The sequence below is a fragment of the Phalacrocorax carbo genome, chromosome 3, assembly GCF_963921805.1.
Source record: "Phalacrocorax carbo chromosome 3, bPhaCar2.1, whole genome shotgun sequence".
Classification (NCBI taxonomy): Eukaryota; Metazoa; Chordata; class Aves; order Suliformes; family Phalacrocoracidae; genus Phalacrocorax; species Phalacrocorax carbo.
Window position 1 is genome coordinate 113,545,681 of NC_087515.1, and position 21,784 is coordinate 113,567,464.

Consider the following 21,784-nt stretch of genomic DNA (forward strand, 5'->3'; position numbering starts at 1 on the left):
ATAACAGCAGCATCACCGTAAGAGCATGCTTGCGCTGCGTTCCCCCCTGTAACTCAGGCAACTCACCCAACCCAGTTTTCAACCAGCCAGCTTAGGTACTGGTGGCAGTCTGGTCATGGAAACAAGGAGAGCAATAGTGTCTAGCCACGGCCAAATTGTCTCTCTGGGGAAAAAAATATTAAGCCTTTGCTGAACTGTCCATTGCTGCTGGAATACTGCAACAAACAGAACAAGTCAGACCGAACTTTTCACGGGCTGTCAACAACCAGGGACTGATATAACCAAGTGCTAGCTAGCACTCTAGGTGATGAAAAAAAGCAAACTGAAACCCCCCAGAAGTTCTGTACTTGTGCATTCACATAAGCACCACCTGCAGAATTGTTCTCACTTCCACAATACGGTATAGGGTTTTGCTCCTTAAAACTGATCCAGTAATAAATTACTGTTTTTTTGTACAGATATTTTTTTTCCCAAATCAGAGGAACTTGATAAGACTATTCTTTTAGGAATCATGAGCATGAGTCATTCTAGGCTGAATGAGGAATTGAAATAAATTCTCCCACCCTCTGGTAAGTGCTCCAGCTACTTGACCAAATGGCGATCCCCCACCTCCCACCTTCCTGCTCTCTTGCAAAAAGTGTGAGTGATGCTCAGACAGGCGCCCACCACTGCAGCAACAGGCTCCGCATTGTGCAACCCGCACAGGCAGAAAGGCGAAACTGAGACTCATTTGAACTAGCTTTTCACTGTAGATGTCGAAGAGCATGCTGTACGCTCCTCTTCTACACAAGAAGGACACGAATCCTGAAAACAACTCTTCCTAAATATCAACTGTAAATGGAGTCAGACATAGATAGGTACATTTGGTCAGATGAAACACACTAACATTCAAATTTGCAGTCAGGTGTCTAACCCAAGAGCAGGGCAGGAATTCAAACACATGCCTCAAAACCAAGCAATAAGAAACAAAAGACGTGTAGTCTTTTGCTACGCGTAAGGAGTTCTAGACTGCTTTTTGCAGGCACCTAATTTTCTCCAAGGTTCATTAGAACCACAAGCACCTAACTTTGTTGCTCAACTTCAAACCAGGTCCAGTAGTGGCCATCTTGAAAATTGTTTTTTCTTTTTTTAAATCTTCACACCCCTCTCACTGACCCTTTGTCTAGTTGAACCCCGTTTTCCCTACCAGCTGCCAGCTCACAGAACTATTAGGCTAAGGACGATGTTGCAAGTTCTGCCTATTACATGCAAGAGCAATAGGATACATTATCAGTACGGTAGGGTTAACTAACAGGTAATGCAAGGTGCTTTACACAAGGGAACAAACACAGTGGATCTTCTTATAACATAGCTGAGGTCTCTAGAGGATGACAGGCTAGATCCCATGTCAGTAGTCAACAGCATTTGTGGTCAACTGTCCTCGTCAACATACACAACATTAATTGTAGTAAAGTAAAACCATAAACTAAATAGCAGCTCTTGTGTCACCTTGGTTTGTTTGGAGGAAGCTGTCGACTTGGTCGTCTGATGGACTGGTTTGGCTGTACCTTCATGGAAGTTCTGGGAGAAGATCGAGCAAAGGGGTCTGGTGCTGGAGGCTTCTTGGGTATTTTTTTCACCAGTCGGCTCACCCATTTTTGCTGTTCTTCTGTAGAATTAGCTAACAGTAGTAGATTCTTTGCCGTTGAAATATCATAGTACACTGTAATAAGAAATTTTTAAATAAAAATGAATATTGTAATTATTCTAAATGCGTTCCCACATCAAAAATTAGTTGTCAGATTACCATACTCTCACAGTCAACACAAAGACACATCAGCAGAGAAAGCAAAAGCACAGAGAACCAGATTTTGCCAAACTTTATGTTTCCTGGTTGCTGACAATGCCTCCTCCTTGCGTTTAGTGGGTAACAACTTAGTACTATGGAAGACACACACTCACACAGGAAAAAAAAAAGGAAGGGTAACACAAAAAAGGTATGCCTGAGCCCAAGAAAGGAATAAACTTCACTGAGCATCATCTATTTCATAACATGCACTAATGCTATCGTTTCGTTCAGCAACCCAGCACAACATGCAGTGGAGCAGCCTTACAACTACCACGCTTCACTGCGTGATGCTGACAACACAGCAGGTATGTAGGTATATTGGCCACATGCCATTAACTCACAGCAGTGAGCTGATCCGCAGATAGACGCCCTTAGAAAGGTTCTGACGGCTACGTACTAAGAAAAGAAACCCCTACCTGTTCATGTTTAGTTGGTGTCAGATCACCACTAGAATCTTCAGATCTGTTAGAATGCCCTGTGACTCCAGTGACTATATGCACATTCAAACACCTGCTATTTACCTTTGCAAGGTGCTATAATCTCTTCTTTTTTATCCATGTGATCTTTGTGACATTTGATATGGCAACGGCGACATTCTAGAGCAGGAGGAGGTTTAAACATATGCCACAGTGGCTTCATACAAGCTTCACAATTGGTTGGAAAGTGATAAAGAGTAGGTATAAACTCATGTCCCTTGTGACAAATATAATTTGACTTCTCTCCCATGGGCTCCACAGGAAATTCCTGTTCCTTTTTGCTCTCTCCTTCATTTGCGTATAGAATCTAAAATCAAAGCAAAATCATCTCAGTACTCCTATAGGACAAATGGAAATTCAGAGTAATTAAGTAGAAAGATTGAAGAAATACAATGGAATGGGTTTTTTTTCAAGTTTTTTTTAGTGAGCATTCCATTAGACAAAGTTATATTTTTGACAATGTGTGAAATACCATCTTTGTTGCAATAGAAGCATTAATTTATTACTGAATACCTGGAATATCCTAGGAATTTCCTTGGAGTCTGCTCTGTACACATCAGTCTGAGTGACTGGTCGGACATGGAAGAGTTTGCTATAGGAAATTATTTCAATAAGGACAAAAATTAATGTTACCAAAACAATGAATTTAAAATGTCAGATGATTAAGTTAGGATACAACATACCACATTAAGACTTAGAGCCATTAAAGATTTATCAGTACAAATTTCTAATCACTTGATTAAAGTTCTATCTTTCAGTCCTGCACATGAACTTCCAGAAACCTAGATAAAATGAAGTCATAAGTATCTGGCTATATTTGTGAAAAAAAAAAAATGACAGCACCAAAAAGCCAACATCACGTAACTTTAATGATTGCTGGTAGCTTTCTAACACAATCCTCTCCCCACGCTCCAGCCTCTGAATAACCACATTCTATATTTATTAAGAAAATAAATTAACTATCAACCCACCCATAAGGACATGTTCTAAGTGAAAATGTATAAACACTGAAAATTATAGTCTCTTCATTACAGTTCCCTTAACATTTTTTGCTACAGTGCATACGTGAGGTAGGTCAGCTGCGCTAGTGGAAGCAGTTCAGTGACACCAGAGCTCAACAGAGCGGCCTGTACCAGGCTGAGCACCACACTACTGCTGCACCACCGCCTACAAGGGATACTAAAGCTCCCAGCTCTGTACTTCACATTGCAAAAGCATGCCCCATCTGACACTGCGCTCCCAGACTGGGCCTCTGAAGGCCTTTTATCAAAGTCTTTCGGACAAAGTTCACCTACAAATCAGAAGAAGAAATGTCACGTGATGATACTTACTCTATATCTAATACCATATAGGGATTAGATTGTTCTTTATCTTGTTCGCTGTCGTAGAACAGGATCTTCTTACTGCTTACTATTACATACTGTTAAAAGACAGAAAAGGATGAAATATATGTTTCAATCAAGCTCAGCACAGATGTCAAAGATGTCACAGCAATTACCAGATATCACAGCAATGTTTTTGTACAATTTTATTAAATGGTAGCCAAATAGACAACAGTAGTACCATATTCTAAATCCATGATTTGCCAATAAATTCATTGCACAACAACAAAAAATTCTGATTACCTGACAAATCAATTCATTTTATCAGATTAATTGATATTTAAACAGATTTAAGTACCTCTGAAGAGATAAAAATGAAAGTCTGGATGAAAGTCAAATAAAAGCTTTTCATTTCTATTTTACTTGGACTGGTAGTGAGAGTAACTGTCATCTTATGGTGCCTATTTCACACATTCAGTTCACAACTGATAGGGATTACACTCACAAAGATCCCTGTTATACCTAGCAGTGTTGCCAGCAATTTTCATAAAAGAAACTTAGAACACATCCTATTTCCAGAATTTTGTCCAGAATGAACAGTCTGAGCAGCAGATGAACTGGTCTGAAACTGTGTAGTTACTCTGTGGGCAAAAGCCCATCAAAGAGGCTACTGAAGAGCAGTAAATGAGTGAAGGCTGCACAAGGCAGATGAGTAGTTGTTAGTTTTATCTCCTAAATAAGGAATTTGTCGAGGGCATCTGCTTCCAGACTCTGCTAAATTCCAGCTACGTAATATTGCTGGGAATTCCGCTTATGGCGGAATGTACAAGTGTTTGAAGATCATGAATGGCTGTTCTCACCTCTGGCTGGACAAAGAAGTGTCTTAACCTATTAAAATTGTCTCAACCTGCTCCTCTCAGTCGTAGCTATACCAGCTAACGTATTTTACGTATTTAAGTAACGGGAGAACATACATCAAAGAAAAATTAAAGTGTCAAAAATCTGAAGTAAATTTAAAATCCAGACTACACGTGAAACAAGATCATAAATCTGGTTTTCTCACCTTTTTAACCCATCCAAATTTTTTAGTGTTGTTTCTAACAGGCAGTGATAGCCAGCCTTCCAATCTTGATTCTGAAAAAAAGATATATATTGAAGAACATAAATATTCACAGAACGCCATTTTTGAGAGTACTGTGCATCCAAATAGTTATTGAAGATGAATAATAAAGCAACAGAGCAAACTTGAGAACATGTACTATTTAAAACTACAAGGTCTTGCAAAGTTTATCGCAGTAAATGGTCAGGAATAAATTAAGTGGTGTATTCTTGAATACAGCCAATAACCAACAATGCAATCACAAAAAAGTAGTAGGCACGAGGAAGAAGGGGAGGAACAAACTTGCACTTACAGCACACACATTCCCTTTAGTAATTTTTTCAAGACTTAAAATGCTTACGTCTATCAACCTTTACCTTTTAAAAACAGCATCTGCAGATATTAGTACAGACCACACAACATCCAGTTCAAGACAAAAAAAGGCAAACTACCACCACCAGTAACCTGGATCCTCTATATACTGGGTAAAATTTCAGAAGTTTAGTATTCTAACTCATTTTTTCTGTCAATTTTCCTCTTTTCTAATTCTGCCTAAATCTCCTAGGCTTTCTAATGCAAAAAAGTAATTTTTGGCTAATCCTTAAGGCCTCGCCTAAAGTCAACTGCCCTTTCACTCACTTGCAACATTTCATAGTGCACTGCTACGTTAGTTAGTCAGATTGACTTTATTAACAGTATTAACAGAACAGCTGTTGTTTGACACACACATTTCAGTAGTAACCAAAAGCTCACCAGGATCACACCTAGTGCTTGGTAATACATAGTATCGCATGGCCTCTGACCCTATTTTATAGCTGCACTTAATACAAGCATTTCTTTTTCCTATGTTTTATTAGAGAAACTACTCAATTGCAATAGTATTTTCCTAATGAGTTACCCACCCTAGCAGATAACCTCTACCGCTGCCATGGAACCTCCAAATCAAAATTACTGAAGCATCAACAAACACAAAACCATGAAAGAGGCATAAGCACGCTCCAAAATTACAAAAGCTATTTTCTTTCTCATCAGAGGGTGTACAAAGGTAGCAAGCATAATGTTGATGCAAAAAATCCTTCCCCACATCCAGGACGCATGACTAGTTTGTTAATTGTGTGAAAAATATGCATTAATATCGTTCCTATTTTTCTCTGTAGTCTCTAATACTACGGCATGACATTGGGCAAAATGAGAGTTTCTGGTTATGCTACTTCATTTCTGGTACCTGTTCTATACTAATGGATCGGAGAAAGGCCAGAATATTGCAAAATTTTCACAGTACATGCTTATAAACAGTAGGAGGGAAAAACCCAACAGAACACAACTACCACACCTCAAATCTGTTCTAATTATGTCTGAAAAAGTCCTAGTTTAGATATGATTTTCACTTTAGAACAAAACAAAACCATGCAGATATCACAACAGCAGCTAAACCAAGGAAAAGTTATGTATGTACTTAACAATTCTTTTATTAGAAGCCTCATAGAAAAAAACAGAGAATGAGCAAAACAGAGGAAATGCATTATTCTTTATTCTAGTTTGATGAACTACTGTCAATATTCCAAAACAAGTTTTGCCTTCAGTGGAAAGGTATTCACACTTTAAAGGAACCTCAAGTGAAATACAGAAATTTGAATATAATTTAAAAACCACCTCTGACGTTAACACTAAACGCAAGTTTTGTTCAACACAGTTTATGTGTAGTCATATAAAATAAATAAGAATTAGTAAAACAAAGCCCTGTTGTACCAGAGCCATATCATTTCATTATATGCTTCCTGTATCTGGAAAAAATGACTAAATTTTCCCTTTGAAATAAGGCAAAACAAAGTAACACTCAGAAGAGTGAATTTCTATGAGGAAATAACGTACATTTAGATGGTGAGGTGCTCAATGTCTCCACACTTCACTTAAACACAAAGATTTGACTTTTTGGTATCTAGTATCTTAGGGTCCTACAGAGAGCTGCAGATACTGGATAGAGGCTACCTTGGAAACAAGGCCATAAGGCTCATTTATTCAATGCTTTAATAAAACTGATGGTTTTATAAATAGCAGTGAGCATCTATAAACATTTAGAGAAAACAGGCCAGTTATTTGTTCACACAAACTTTTTAATGTCTTTGATGGCAACATTTACTGCCACTGCAGTTTGTTTACTGCCAGATTTGGGTTTGGGGTTTTTTGTTTGTCTGTCTTAAATAATGTATTAATAATGTTAGTTCTGAAAGAGAGAAAAGGACACAGTAAGAACAAAACCAAACAGTTCTCAGGGATGTCACCTGTGCTATCAACTTCTGTTGGGCTGTGGGAACAAGACAAAGGTTCCTCCTCTGAGTCAGAATCAGAATCGAGAAGCATGCGAGAACTGGAAGGCTTAGTGGCAATACTGACAGAGGTAGAAGAGTGCTGGTAGGTAAAAGACATGGATTCCATAGTGTGGGATTGAGTGATATGGACTAAACAGAAAGCATAAAGGAGGAAAAAGGTAGAAAAAAAGTCAAAACAGAATCTCGAAGAAGAGAGTATTAGTTTTACATTTAATCACATAACACAGTAATTGCTGTAACCACCACAATAAAGTGGAAAAAAATATTTAGTTTTAATGGGGTACAGTAGAATTTTAAAAAACAAATTTATTTAAATAAATTTAAGATGAAGTATGATTACAGACAGATTTAGTTAGTAGGTGGATAGTGATCACTACCAAAGCATTAATAAGATGGCAGAAATACCTGAAGATGGAAAGCCACAGAATCATGAGAGCGTTAATTTAATACTTCTGCTTCTGTGGTAAAATGGTGATATAAAACCAATTAATACAGAAATGTTGATAAAATTAACATACCGGGGAATCCATCATCTGCGTCAGCATCTCCAGGTCCACTGCCTATGCTACTGTTGTCTAGACCAATGTGTAATGACTGGAGCTGTGAACGAAGCTGTTCGATGTCACTGTCTTTGCTGTCCAAAGTCATCTGGAGTTCAATCCGTATCTGACTCTCTTCTGCTATTTGCTGTAAGGATAAATTACAAGATTTCCTATTATCACAATAATCAGTTATCCAGAGAAAATGTAAGTGGAAAATTATGCAGATTTTGCAGCCAATCTCAAGATATGTAATGCATACTTCTTTCAGTCACGAGAAACGGAGGAATAGAGACTGTACGCGCTACCTTAAAGCCTGTGTCAATTCAATGGTAATTACAGAAAATGCTACCAAAGTTTGTAGTTGCAAAAGGATCTTACCGCCTGCATTTCATTGATTTCCTTCTGATATTTGATCATCATTTGGGTTAACTTTTCTCGTTCAGACTTCAGTTCCATATGTAGTTTCCTATTTTCCTTTTCCTTCCGCCGTACATCAGTGTCAGCTCCACGTTTGACTGGACCCTTCCGGTTCATGATCTCAGCCAATTTATTCACAGCCTTCCCATGGAGGGAGGAAAATAAAAAGACAAAAACCACACCCATAAATACACAGAGTTACATCCTGAAGAAATAACGACTTCTCTCCCATCCACAACCAGACACTTTTAACCTAACTGTAAACTAAGACCCCTGCATATTTAGTACTATAAAGTTGCTTTAATTCAATGTACTACTCAAAACTGAAAAGAAGGTAGTGATGCCATTTTCACTTTAAGCAAGCATTTGATTTGAACGCTTCTGCTCATTTAAATATTCTCTTCCATGTCCATTAGCTAGCCCAAAAATGTATCTTTAGATTAAAATGGCACTTGTTCTAAAAAACCAAAAACCTAGCTTAAAATCAGAAATATACTGGTTTACAGAATTTACAGAGGAATATGAATCAAGATGGAAACTAGTAAAATATTATTTCAGTTTACTCAAATTAAGACTTTTGCTGGTGGACTCCATCTGGATTAGGAGTTCCTCTGTAATAAATCATGAGGAAGCAGTTTCACTACACTGAAAGTCTACTTAGTAGAACAAACAACAACAACAAACCCCCACCAAAACAATATATTTTGTTTCAGGGCAAAAAAAAGAATAAAGTGTTAATGGTATATAGTTTACCACGGAAAGTTTTCTATTAAAAATTATTTAATTAATGAACACTATCCCTTCATTCATTTAGATACATTTGCTTACCTGGGTTTTCAACGTTCTTTCATTCAACAACTGTTTCTCATATTGTGCTTTAATATTTCCTACATTTGCTTCTTCTTCTTTTAGCTTTGTAATTTCTGTAGCAAGGTAATTAACAACAACAACAAAAAAAAATCTATGAAGGCTCATTACAAAAGAAAATAGTGCTATTAAAGAACAAAACTGGTTTCAAATTAAATTACATTTGGTTCAGAGAATACATACGTTCTTGTACTTCCTTCAGTTTATTATTTAGTTCTTCTTTCTCATTAGCAAGATTAGCCACATCACTAGTTAGTGTCCTATTTGCTTCCTCCAACTACAAAACAAGAAGTACATGTGACTATGAAACAAAACACATTTGGCATATGAAAGCATTACTGGACAGAAGGAAATGCTGCAGAGAGAAACCAGGATAAGGATAAGAGGATTTCATGTAAGAGGGGTAGGGACACAGAATAACGAACGATCAGAGAGATGCATGGAAGAAACATAAGAGGTGGGGTTTTTTTATTTCATTCATAGAAAATAAGTATTTTTAAAGTGTCATATATACTTGTATATCACTTACCTCTAAGAATGCTAAATAACAATGAATAACTCAAAAAGCAAATAAAACTCCAGCCCATGTAAACCTCTACCAAAATTATGATTCATATTACTCACAGAGGCTATGGTGGCATCTTTCTCAGTAAGTTCCTGTTTATGCCTAGCCATCATCTCTTTAATCTCCAGCTCTTTCATAATTTTCTCTTTTTCCAAATCAGAGTACTGTTCTTCAGCAATGGAACGTGCAAGTTGTTCCGAATCTGCTTTTGTCAAAGTAATCTCTAGCTGAGCAGCCAAGGAATCTCTGCAAATTATTGATACATGATATTAACTCTATTAACATAAAAAAAATGGGAGGTTATGGCACGGGGGAGGACTTAAAAAATAATAAAAGAAATGCCTTCTTAATATTTTATATATTAGTAGTGCAACTAGTAAAATCTACCTCTCGTCCTGTAACTCCTGGATCTTTTGCTGCATTTCTTTACAAAGTTTGGTCTTTTCTTCACATTCTTCTTTAAGTTCTCGAACTTGCGTCTTGTAGAGAGTCTAGAATACAAAGTTGGACAGAAAAGGGTGCGATTTGCATATTCTAGCTTGAAGGAACACAAAAATGATACAAGATGACGCTGCCTGCAATTCTTTAAATCACACACTCAGTTGGAGGATAATTGTGCAATGCCTTCTCTAAATTTAACAAAACATCATCATCACTCCCAAATATATTTTCGTTATTTTACTTTCTTCTTGTTCACTTTTTTTTTAACTTGTGTATCAGTGAGTGGATGAATGTATGATATACATATTATATGTTTGCAAGCATACTGTTAAAGCAACTCTGAATGTGAATACCATTATTTTATAGAAAATCAGAAGTATCAGAAACAAGGAAAATCAGTAACTGGTTTTTTTCCCTACTATTTTATATCTTTGCCATGCAGAGGGAGGGAGGGAAAATTTAGATTGTAACCATATAAAAATCCAATAAAACAACACGACATTTGAAGAGCAAAAAGAAGTTGTGCTGGGTTTACCCTGGCTGGATGCCAGGTGCCCACCAAGCCACTCTATCACTGCCCCTCCTCAGCTGGACAGGGGACAGAAAATATAACAAAAGGCTCGTGGGTTGAGATAAGGACAAAGAGAGATCACTCAGCAATTACCATCATGGACAAACCAGATGCAACCTGGGGAAATTAAGTTTATTGCCAATAAAACCAAATCTTAAAACACTTTCTCCCCATCCCTCCCTTCTTTTCAGGCTTAACTTCACTCCCCATTTCTCTGCCTCCTCCCCACGAGCAGCGCAGCGGGACGGGGAATGGGGGTTGTGGTCAGTTCATCACGCATTGTCTCTGCTGCTCCTTCCCTCTCATGGGAGGACTCCTCACACTCTTCCCCTGCTCCAGCATCGGGTCCCTCCCTCAGGAGACAGCCCTCCATGAACTTCTCCAACGTGGGTTCTCCCCATGGGCTACAGTTCTTCAGGAATTGCTCCAGCATGGGTCCCTTCCAGGGCGTTCAGTCCTTCAGGAACAGGCTGCTCCAGTGTGGGTCCCCCATGGGGTCACAAGTCCTGCCAGCAAACCTGTTCCGTAGTGGGCTCCTCTCTCCATGGGGTCACAGGTCCTGCCAGGAGCCCGCTCCAGCACGGGCTTCCCATGGGGTCACAGCCTCCTCTGGGCATCCACCTTTTCCTGCTCCTGACCCACGTCCTTATCTCAGCCCACAACCCTTAAGTTATATTTCCTCTCCCCTGTCCAGCTGAGGAGGGGGTGTGACAGAGTGGCTTCAGTGGGCACCTGGCATCCAGCCAGGGTCAAACCAGCACAGATCTCTACCAAGTTTGCCTGTAATGCAAAAATTTCCTTGCAAGCCTTGGACACACATGTTTTGCCACACCACATGATACTGAGAATACAGCTCTTCTCTTCCATGCAGCATGGAAGAGATGCTGACTGCAAAAGTCTTCAAACATGCATAAAATTGTTCACACTATGGAAAAATCAGCTTCTTGACTCCTCCCTCCCTCTAAACTGTGTTTGGGACTCCCTTCCAAAGCCAGGACATTTCTTAACAAGCTCTTTCATACTGCTCAATGATACAAGAAGTGATGACAAGGCTGCAGACAAGGCTAAAAACAGACACAAGAAAAACTATTAGCTTTAGGTTAGACATGTGGTACGCCTGATCTCTGAGGAGGAAGAAAAGCTAACATTGTACTTAGTAAATAGGTTAGTATAAAAATAAAGAAGCATAAAACATACTGAGAAATACTGTTCAGCTTCAAGTTGGTCTTGAAGCTCTTTCATTTGCCCATCTGCTTCTTGACGTTCCCTAGAAAGGAATAACATACTTTAAAAGAAAAGAAGGAAGATATTCCAAACCAGTAAATGGAAAAGACAGCATTTACACTCCTAAGATCTTCAGTCATTTCCTGACCAAAGTACGGTCAGCAATTAAACCTGAGGCTTCCTCTCAGTACCAACTCTCTTCTTCACTTGTACTGCTGAGAAAACTGCAGTAATAAGGAGCCAGTTTTATATTGTTAACACACTTAACTACAACAGTGTCACACAGTTTAACCAGTAAGAGACACTGATAAAGCCAACGGCCACTGACAGAATTTTACTTCCATGTACAACACCACTGATCTGTCAGATTGTTTTGGGTCTCTTGCTGGCTAGAGCTCGGTCAGTGAAACTATGACTGTATTCTTTGACACGCACCATTTCTTGAATTCATCTGTTACTAAAACAACTCAGAAAGTCAATTAGTCCATAACAAAGAACAGTAACGCAGCAGGGAAGATTTCTGCCAGTGTTTCATATTACAACAACTGTCACATGTTGCCACCTGCTAGGTGAGCAACAGCACCTTGCCGACAGGAAAGATAACACAAGAAAATAAACCCTCAGAGTCATAAAGGCGCTAAGAATGAGATTCATCCGGTATGTGTGCTAAAGTTGTCTTTTCCTTCACAAGAATGTTCTTTATGTTAAAAAAAAAAAAAATTATTTATATCAGGTGCAAATATTGCATGTAAGACCTTGAGGAACTGTTGGGATTTAACACAACTCCTGTTTGAAGGCCCAACAGATGTGTTTGAACAACTTTAGTGCCGGATATTTCCAATGGTTATGCTTCACAGCTCTGTATTTGTATCCATTTCCAGTTCTTATGAGCTCTCCTGGACTAACAATGCCAGTAACTTTCCTCCTCAATGAAACCACACATAATTAGGAAAAAACCCAAACCCAACAAAAAAAAAAAAAACAAAACCCCAAACCAAACCTAGATTTTCTGTTAAATAAGTGTTTCTCTGAAGTCCTCACACTCCTGTTTTTCACGATTTTCAGGGTAACAGATATCTTTTACTAGAAATCTATACATTGCTGAATAAGTAGGGCAAATCTCAACTACAGTGACTGTAAATGATTTTAAACAATTAAGTTTTTCACTGTAAAAGAGCATATTCTGTGTAGCAGATATTTAAAATTAGTATTGTTCTCAGCTTTTGCCAAAAAATAATTACAAATCAGTAACATTATTAAAAAATACAGAGCAACTCTGCGTACTTGCGGAGTTCATTATTTTGTTTTTCCAGACTTAATTTGATTTCCTGAAGATGGTTATTCTCCTGTTTTAACTGCTTCTCTGACATTTTCAAGGTGTTGACCTGTTGCGTTTGCATCTTGAGGTCATTTTGAGTGAGACAGCGCTTTTGTGTTTCTTGCTCTATTTTTAACGTCAGGTTTTTTACCTGAAAATTAAACAGAAACTTGTCAATTTTACAGACCTACACTGGAAAGCAATATTTAAAGTGTCTCTTATTGACTCCCTCTACACTTCTGTACAACATGCCTCCATCTGTTGATAAGCCAAAGCTGTTTCCTGAATAAAGGCATCAGCAGACAATAAATAAGCTAGTTTTCCCATGTCAATTTCACAGCATTTTACATTCCAGAAGAAAAACTTTTTAGGATCAATAATGCTGAAATATTTCAGAAAAACGAAACCACACTCTATAAAGTAGACGTTTTAAAGCTCCAAATACAGAGAAGGAAGAAGCTGCTGCCATTTTCATTCACAAACTTTCCTAAATATAGTCATAAGAGGGAAAATATTACAACATAGAAAATCAGGTTCCACTCAGGACCCCTTTTGCCATTGTTCCTTACATCTTCATTTAGTATATCCTTTTGCCTAAGGAGCTCATTGATTTTCTGTTGTGATTGTTTGAGATCACAGTCCAACATGGAGCACTGCTTTTCAGCTTCTAACAACCGATTTTCTACTTTCTGCTTTAAAGCTCTCTCTTCCAAGAGTTTCTTCTCCATTTCTGTGAAACAAGAGATTTAAGATGTCAGTCAGTGTAAAGCAGGGGATTTGGGAGGGTGAGGGGAGGAGGTCTATCCCATTTAACAATGAACAACATGCTTAACGTTTTAACACTGAAGAGGAAGACTGCTGAAGAGTGGTTCATAAAAATGGTCACAGTAAACCCACTCCCAGAGGATGCTTTTGCAAGCATTCCTGACTGACAGCTACTTCCTACTTTTGAGTTTCAAGATAACTTCCAGTTTATCTGCAACACATCTGAGACAGATAAAAAGGGTGGATTTTAAAAAATAATCCACCTAAATTTACTGAAGTGTTGCTTTGACTATGATAATCTGAAATCATTTAAAGAGCTGAAGTTGTTCAGGAACCTGATATGCCAAGTGATCCAGCCACTGTCACTGAATCATTTGTGCTTCTTTTGAATATCTGGAAGGACAGGACCTGTAGGCAGCTTTTTAAGTAGATGCAGTAAACATAAGCCACTCAATTCAAAAGTAAGGGGCATCTTCTGGAATTGTTTGGTAATAATCCCTCTCTCCAACAGATTTAAATTGTCATGAGATGCACCAGAATATGCACAGTGACTATGGAAGCCTAGCAAAGGCTTTGCTATTTCTAACTCTATCTGGTCTACACATTTAAATTGTTAAGTTTTATTTTATTTAGGAAGACACAAAAAGGTGTGAGTACACTGAGTAAGAACACATATAAGCTCTTAACAAAAATGTTTCATGCAGTTTTAGTAACAGAAGTTTAAAAAAATAATTCAGAATACACTAGCACAGAAGATGAATTAGTGGTGTGGGCAATGGAGAACCTGTTTTACTCTGAGACTAAAACAGTGTGTCTTTAACCTAGCAAAGCAAGGACAAATGGACTATGACTACTTTTTATGACACTATATTTAAAAAGAACATGGGAATCAAGGAAAAAAGCCTACACCGAGGCTTCCACTGGTGTTAAAAAATTATATTATCTACTTCGTACAGTTTACACCTAAGTCCAACTGTGATGTCAAACACATACCTTTCATGGCTTCAGATTTTGCTTCCTCTATAGACTCATAGATCTTATTTTTGTCTGCTAATCGTGCTTTTGTGGCTTTATGTTCAGCTTCTTCTTGTTCAAGGTTCTGCTGCATAACTTTGAATTTATACGTCATATCTATTTCCATGTTGCTCTTTTCCTGTTGAAGAAGAAATTACATTGAAATAAAACATTAAATACATCAGGTTAAAGAAGAATTTTTGGACAACAACATGCTGCTTGAAAGTATGCTAAGAGTAGAAGAGCGAGCTCAGACTCTAAGGAGCTAACTAAGAACTGATTTCTACAAATGCTTTCCTATGGATGGCAAAGCCCTCCAAAAATGCACGATGTCAGCCCCCATTGCAAACAATTATAGAATTACTGCCTTAACAACCAACATTCTGTAATAACAGCAGCTCAAAGATTAAGATTACTGAATAATTTTTTCAATATTTTTGTTTCAATGACAAATTTGTCAAAAAATATTATCAGAAGGCTTTTTCATTTTTGGTAATATTGAGAGTTTAAAAAAAGGTGAAATTAAATGTTACTTCTGCACTGTTAAGCTACATGCTGGGGTACACGTACTTTAGAAGTATAATGTATTACGATCTAAAGGGAGAAGCTCTCTTTTTCCCCTCACTTCCCATATTGCAAAAACGATAAACAAAAAAAATAATCAAAAGAACGAGAATGAACACTGAAAACAAGGCTTAGTTTTTGCATAGTTTTGTCTCCATGTCTTATGTAATAAAAGCAGAAATTTTAAAAATTCCATAAGTATGTAACACGAGTATTCACTTAGAAGTGCTGTTACCTTTTCTAAATCTGTAAGTTTTTCCTGCAGTTGTCTCTTCTCCATTTCCAGTTTGGCTAATGCACTCTTTCCATTTTTTACTTCTTCTTCCAGGCTAGATATTCGACCTAAAAAATGACCAAAACATCAATGAGGCTGGAAAATGTGCAGAAAAAGGATGTACTGTATCTACTTAGAGATAAAAATTTTCAAATGTAACAGCTTCTAATTCTGAAGAACATCTCCCTTCAGGGTGATTTACAAAGTTATCAATAACATTTTATAAATGTTATCACATATTTCCTCTTAAAGGAGTGTCCACACTTACAGACCATGGTACAGAAGAGCATGCTAATCAAGTCAGAATCTGAAGCTCCAATAAGATAATCAAAACTTATTTTTATTTCTGAAATGAGAAGCAAGCTTAACTTCAGAACACTTGCGCGAATACCTTGTAAATCACTGATAATCTCTGACCCATGACTTCGATCTCTCCTTTCTGATTCTAGAGCTGACTGAAGATTGAGGAAGTCCTTCTCCAGTTTGAGTTTAGCATTCTCTAGCAGGCAGTTCTTATCTTGTAGTTCTCGATTATTAGCTTCCAGCTGCTGGATTTGCTTTGTGCTTTCTGTCTGGTTCTTCCTTAACCTGGCTGCAGTATCAGACTCTGATCGCAGCAAAGAATTGGCCTCATCCAACTAAGGATTGATAGAAACATACTTCAGAAACAATTGAAATATAATATCTACCATTTCTACTACAGAATACTAGATTTTATGAATTAAAGAAATAAAAAGGAATGTATTTTAAGATTACTTTTCAACACCAAAACATTACAAGAACAACTTTTAAAACTCTGTTACACATTTCAACACCCTCCACTGCTAGTAAAATCTGAGTTCAAACAGTTATTATTTTAAAATATACACATATAAAAAGTTGGCATGCCTGTCTTTGTAGTTGATTGATTTTCTCATTGGATATTTGAGAGTTCTGATTCCTCTTTTTTAGATCTTCAAGCTGGTCTTTCAAACTGTTAACTATAAGAAAAATAATTCAACATTGTTAATCATTGCCATGAAAAAGCTTTAGTTTGAGCTATAATTACTTTATCTTTTAAAAACCCACATCAAAACAGAACCCTTCAAACATAGTTCAACATACCCTCATTTTCCAAATTGCGTTTCTTATCTGCTTCATGTTCTGCTTTTCTCTGGTATTCTGTATTCTTATGCTGAAGAAGAGCCTTCTCTCTTTCTAACTGTCTGACTGCACACTCTACATTCTTTCTTGAAGTTACCTGGATATATTTTCCAAAAAACGCCACTAATTACACACAGAAGTATGGTATACTTTAAATGATAAAAAGACAGCTCATGCACTCGGTTTAGTTTGTAATGGAGAAAGACACAGTCCATTTGCCGCTGCAAACACAGCATGTCAGAACATGTGATCAAATCCAGCCCAGGATGACTATGGCCAGGAGCTTTTATAATTTAAAAACCATTTGATAATTTGGATTTGAAGACTCTGGTAAACCAACCTAGCAGCGACTCAGGAAGCACAGAAACATACATGTACTGTAAGGTCTCAACATGCACCTGGATGAGCAATACATTAAGTTGTATGTGTCCACTAAAGATGTGACAAATTTGTAGCAGTACTAAAGCACAAAGATGGACAAAAAGAGAGTCCTTTTACTGACACTGTTTGAACAGTGTAAAGAAGGGGCTTCCTCTTCCAGCAACATTACTCTCACATCTTCAGTTATTAGAATTGTATATGGATTATTCATATTACGCTGCCCTCCAAATTAAAAACGCGTTAAAAAATGAATTCTGGAAAAAATGTATCGTAGTACAGAAATCACAATGAAAGTATTTTAGTAGTGACAACAGTATCATGCTTATGAATATAAATAAATCAACTGGTATTACTTGCTATAAATAGACAGCTACTCAAAATGTTAAAGTTCTAATTCCAATAACTATGGACTTACCTCTTCATCGAGCTCTTTCACTATCTTCTCTAAACGAGTATTAGTAGACCTGAAGACATTCAAAACATATTTTTAAACTCTACTGATCATACAGAAATTAGAAAGTTTGGATGTGTCTAACTCATTTTATGTTAAGATACTCTAGCTTCAGCAATCACATGAAACTTCAAGGAACAGGGAAGACAAACAACAGAGGAGTTCTTATGGAAAGTTAAGGCAAAAAGAAAAAACCCACACCAAAACAAACAAAAAACCCACCAACAAAACCTAAAAAAAAACACCACTAAAAAACAACCAAACAAGTAGTCATAGGAATAGCAATTTACAGCGAGGTCTGCTTGCAGGGTCACGAATCCCCGAAGTGGATTAAAATGCTTTTAAGCATTCAAAAACAAAAGGTATAATAAAACTTCTTTATAAACATACCAAATATGTCAAAACAGTCTCACCTGTACTTCTGTTCTAGTTCATCTTTGGCTTGTAATTCATTACTGAGCTGTTCTTCTAGCTTGCTGAGTTTTTTCTGAAACTGTGTAAGATGTCAAAAAAGCATGGCCCACATAAAAATGCTATCACATAAAACAAGTGCAATTCAATTAAACAATGAAAAAAGGGAAAGCAAGGAAAATGAATTCAGACTTCAACTATATTATTTTAAAACCATCACCAGAGGGTTACATCTTTACAAGGTATTAATCCTGATGATTTAAAAGATACAGATCCTTAGTAATGAAATTTGCTGCAGGCTACATGAAATCCAACCATCGCAGAACAACGTGCCACAGATTGTGAGTCATAAAATTTCTATAGGCAAAGAATATTGTTACTGGCCCTTTGCTGTACTCTTTCCCTGCAGACAGAGACTTTCCACTGGAGCAGAATTTTTGGTATAGTCTTTTCTAAATAATTTTTTTATTTTTTATTTTTTTTTTTAAAGGGGGGGGCCACACGACCAAATTGGATAATATTCAGACAATATTACTAACTATGTTCAGTAACCTCACATAAAGAAGAATTTCTTAGTCTAAAATGTACAGAAGCTAACAAACACTTTTCGAATTTGGGCATGCTTTGTTTGGCTTCCTAAATATTAAAAAGAAATTGTAAGCCACATACCCAAATATTCATGAAATAAATTATAAATAATAAATTTTGGAATCGTTTCATGTCTTCCGGCTTTCAAATGCATTTATTTTCCTTCCTTCCCCCTCCTCCTCTACCTCCAAACATACAATGTAAAAATGTGGTTTTAAAACAGTTTATAATTGTTACAATTAGAAGATTCCCAGAACAGGGACACTGAAAAGGCACCAAGACTGGAGAATCATTGCTCGAGAAAATAAAAATGAAAAAAAGTTGTCAGAAGTGAAATGCAAAATTTTACCAACTACGTTTACTATCAGAACATAAAGCAAATATCATGAATGTGATGCTATGTATTTTAAAGAGCAGTAGCATTTCTTTTTAACAGGGAAACTCTAAAACTTATCAATCTATTCAGCAATACCTAAAACCATTCATCTATTCAGCAGTGACAGGAAGGAGTGGAGTCTAAATTTAAATGCAAATGTTTATTATGCTGGTCAATACATAATGCATTTCCTTATTTTTTAGACTTTGCAAATGAGTAGTAAGTTTTAAGAAATGTTAACAACATACTATCTACGCATGAATCATACAAATAATACCATTTTGTGATTCTGATTCTGTTTAAGTAACATAATGAAATCAGTACATGAAAATTCCATAGGATTCTCCTGTCATGTGCAAATTTAAATTCAATGGTGAGTCTCCAAAAGCTGAACTCACTTCAGCGAAGAGCATGATTTAAACATTCCTTTATCACTGCAGGTGACAGTTTACTTTTCCAGAATCTGAATAAATCAGTCATGAATCACTCAGGCAAGTGTAGAGCCAAAATTCACAACCTTCCCAAGAGTGATGCTGTTTGTGGTAAACAGCGCCTTACGCGTGTGTCTTCCAAACAACTTCTAGATACCACCAGAATTCAAGAATAATCTGTATTCATTCATCTTTATACTATAGTACCTTAATGCTCGAGTACAACTGTTTCAAAATACAACTGATTTACTGTTAACAATTTGGTGAATAAACATTTAAGGTATTTCACATTCACACAAAAATTTCTTGAAAACTTAGTTTAGACTGTCTTTTCTTAACAGACTTAACAAAATTAGTTAATCATATAATTAATACTTATGAAAAAAGGCACTAACCTCATTTTTACTAGATTGCACGGATTCATTTTCTCTGCAAGACTGAGAGGAGTCACTTAGCAACCTGTCAAAAACAAAACCAAATCCCTCCAGCTCTTATCCAAGTTTTCAACAACTCTGGCAACCTTGACAATCAAGTCATTTTAATCAATCCTCCCAAGTCTTAATTTGTCCTACACTATTCCCAGAATGAAGCTAGTTGTACTGCAGTGTGAATACTTCTTTCTGATTTGAATCTTAAGTATAACATGTTTTCAAATCCATAGCACTTATCATTTTTTAATTAATACAATTATTTCTTAACTATTCAAGTTGAGTCCTAGCAAGCTATTAGCTTGTGTAAACTTTTTTCCAAAGCTACTAATAAAAAGCCATTTTAGAACTAAATTATAAATCTATCAGTATTTTAACCCTAAAAGATTTTAAGAGACTATATAATTAAATGCATATAAAAATCATGTGTTTAATCATCAGAGTTATCAAAATAACCAAAGTAGTAGCAAATTATATACTCTACTTAAACTCTGCATCTTCACAACTGGACATATATTAATATAATGCAATGAATAAATTATGCCTCTAGAGTGAAAAAAAGGATAGGATATAAGTAAAATCTGCAGGTATATTTCTAAAAATACATATTAAAATATCACATACAAATTGTCTCTATAGTAGGTAAATCCTATAAAAGGCAGCTGGTTTCCCACGAAGGCTTTGGGGATTGGAAAGGTTTCCACGTCTCCCTTGTCGTCCTCAATGTCATCAAAATTGCTGCTATCTATATCACTGCTAAGCTCAGGAACAACAGGGGCAGCAGCTATAAAAAGGGGAGAAAATATCACCTTCACTCCAAGACGTTCAGTTGGCCACTTGCTATATACAGTGGTACCTCTGTAGTGTTAAAATGCTTGTAAGTTGTTCTGCTCGTTAAATATGTATTAACGATGCAGCAGATCTGTAAATATTACTGTGAACATATTTTTCTAGATAAATCTGTTTTTACATTAGTTGCCTAATACATAGAATATCTCATGTGCAAAATATATTTGCTAAGGTAATAACATTTGAGAATAGAACTCTAAATACAATCATCATTTTAGAAAACTTTAGTAAATATATGACTTTAGAAATTAGAATCAAGCTCATGATCTGAACTGACACACTTCAGTTTTTTGCCTAAAGCTATAAAGTTCACAATGCCTTAAATGCAAAGCAATAAAACTGACAAGACCCCTCTCAAACTGCTGTCTCAACTACAGAAGGTTAAAAGAAATAATAATTAAAAAAAAAAAAAAAAAAACAAAAAAACCCACAAACCACACACCAAAAAAACCCTGAACAAAGCAACAAAAGTCACAAAGAAACAGAACCTGGCATGCATTCTCATTAGTCAGAATTCTAAAACATCCAGTTCCGTTGTTCAAAACAGAAATCTATGCATTAAAAGCATGATAAAAGTGAGGATAACTCCAGTAGGAAAAAAGTGTATTTACTAACCCTTATTGCTAAGTTCTTATAATACAGATGATAAATACAGAAGTTTGAGCAAGATTCTTAATAGAAAATACTTAATTTATACAGCCTGAAGTTTTCATTTCTACTATTGCAAACACTTAATAAAAATAGAACTTTTAAGCTAATTTACTTACTCTCTCGAATGTTGTCCCAGTTCCACTGATCACTCTTAAAGAAAGGGTGATGCTTTATTTCTTCTACCCCATTTCTCCCAAGTCGCACATCCCTAAACATAGCAATGAAGCCAAAATCATGTTAAGAAAAACAACACTTGTTTTTTGTTATTTAAATGCGGACCTGCTCATAAGCAGCAAAGAAACTTTTACTGAAGATTGTCTGCGTTAACCACATTAATAGTCAAATAAAAAAAATTTTAAAAACCACCAACCACTGGATCCGTAGTTTCTTATATAAAATGTTCTCTGTTTCTTAGCATGCACTCTCCCTGCAACTGCTAAAATGTCCAGAATTTGGAG

The 21,784-nt window shown here is 36.5% G+C and overlaps 1 protein-coding gene across 3 annotated transcripts in view; it reads right to left on the reverse strand.

Moving 5' to 3' along the window:
- Positions 1-21,784, reverse strand: part of ROCK2 (Rho associated coiled-coil containing protein kinase 2) — a 113,847-nt gene that overhangs the window by 14,757 nt on the left and 77,306 nt on the right. For all 3 annotated transcript variants that reach the window (XM_064448040.1, XM_064448039.1, XM_064448041.1), the window contains exons 8-31: positions 21,443-21,534; positions 20,451-20,610; positions 19,794-19,857; positions 18,006-18,085; positions 17,557-17,605; positions 16,722-16,857; positions 16,506-16,597; positions 16,009-16,255; positions 15,579-15,685; positions 14,759-14,918; positions 13,570-13,730; positions 12,967-13,151; positions 11,656-11,725; positions 9,834-9,937; positions 9,506-9,692; positions 9,065-9,158; positions 8,843-8,937; positions 7,976-8,155; positions 7,574-7,742; positions 4,690-4,760; positions 3,636-3,724; positions 2,818-2,896; positions 2,350-2,611; positions 1,489-1,702 (exon numbers count right to left, since the gene is read on the reverse strand). In XM_064448040.1, coding sequence (XP_064304110.1) covers positions 1,489-1,702; positions 2,350-2,611; positions 2,818-2,896; positions 3,636-3,724; positions 4,690-4,760; positions 7,574-7,742; positions 7,976-8,155; positions 8,843-8,937; positions 9,065-9,158; positions 9,506-9,692; positions 9,834-9,937; positions 11,656-11,725; positions 12,967-13,151; positions 13,570-13,730; positions 14,759-14,918; positions 15,579-15,685; positions 16,009-16,255; positions 16,506-16,597; positions 16,722-16,857; positions 17,557-17,605; positions 18,006-18,085; positions 19,794-19,857; positions 20,451-20,610; positions 21,443-21,534 — 3,147 coding nt within the window. The remainder of the gene's footprint in view (positions 1-1,488; positions 1,703-2,349; positions 2,612-2,817; positions 2,897-3,635; positions 3,725-4,689; positions 4,761-7,573; positions 7,743-7,975; positions 8,156-8,842; positions 8,938-9,064; positions 9,159-9,505; positions 9,693-9,833; positions 9,938-11,655; positions 11,726-12,966; positions 13,152-13,569; positions 13,731-14,758; positions 14,919-15,578; positions 15,686-16,008; positions 16,256-16,505; positions 16,598-16,721; positions 16,858-17,556; positions 17,606-18,005; positions 18,086-19,793; positions 19,858-20,450; positions 20,611-21,442; positions 21,535-21,784) is intronic.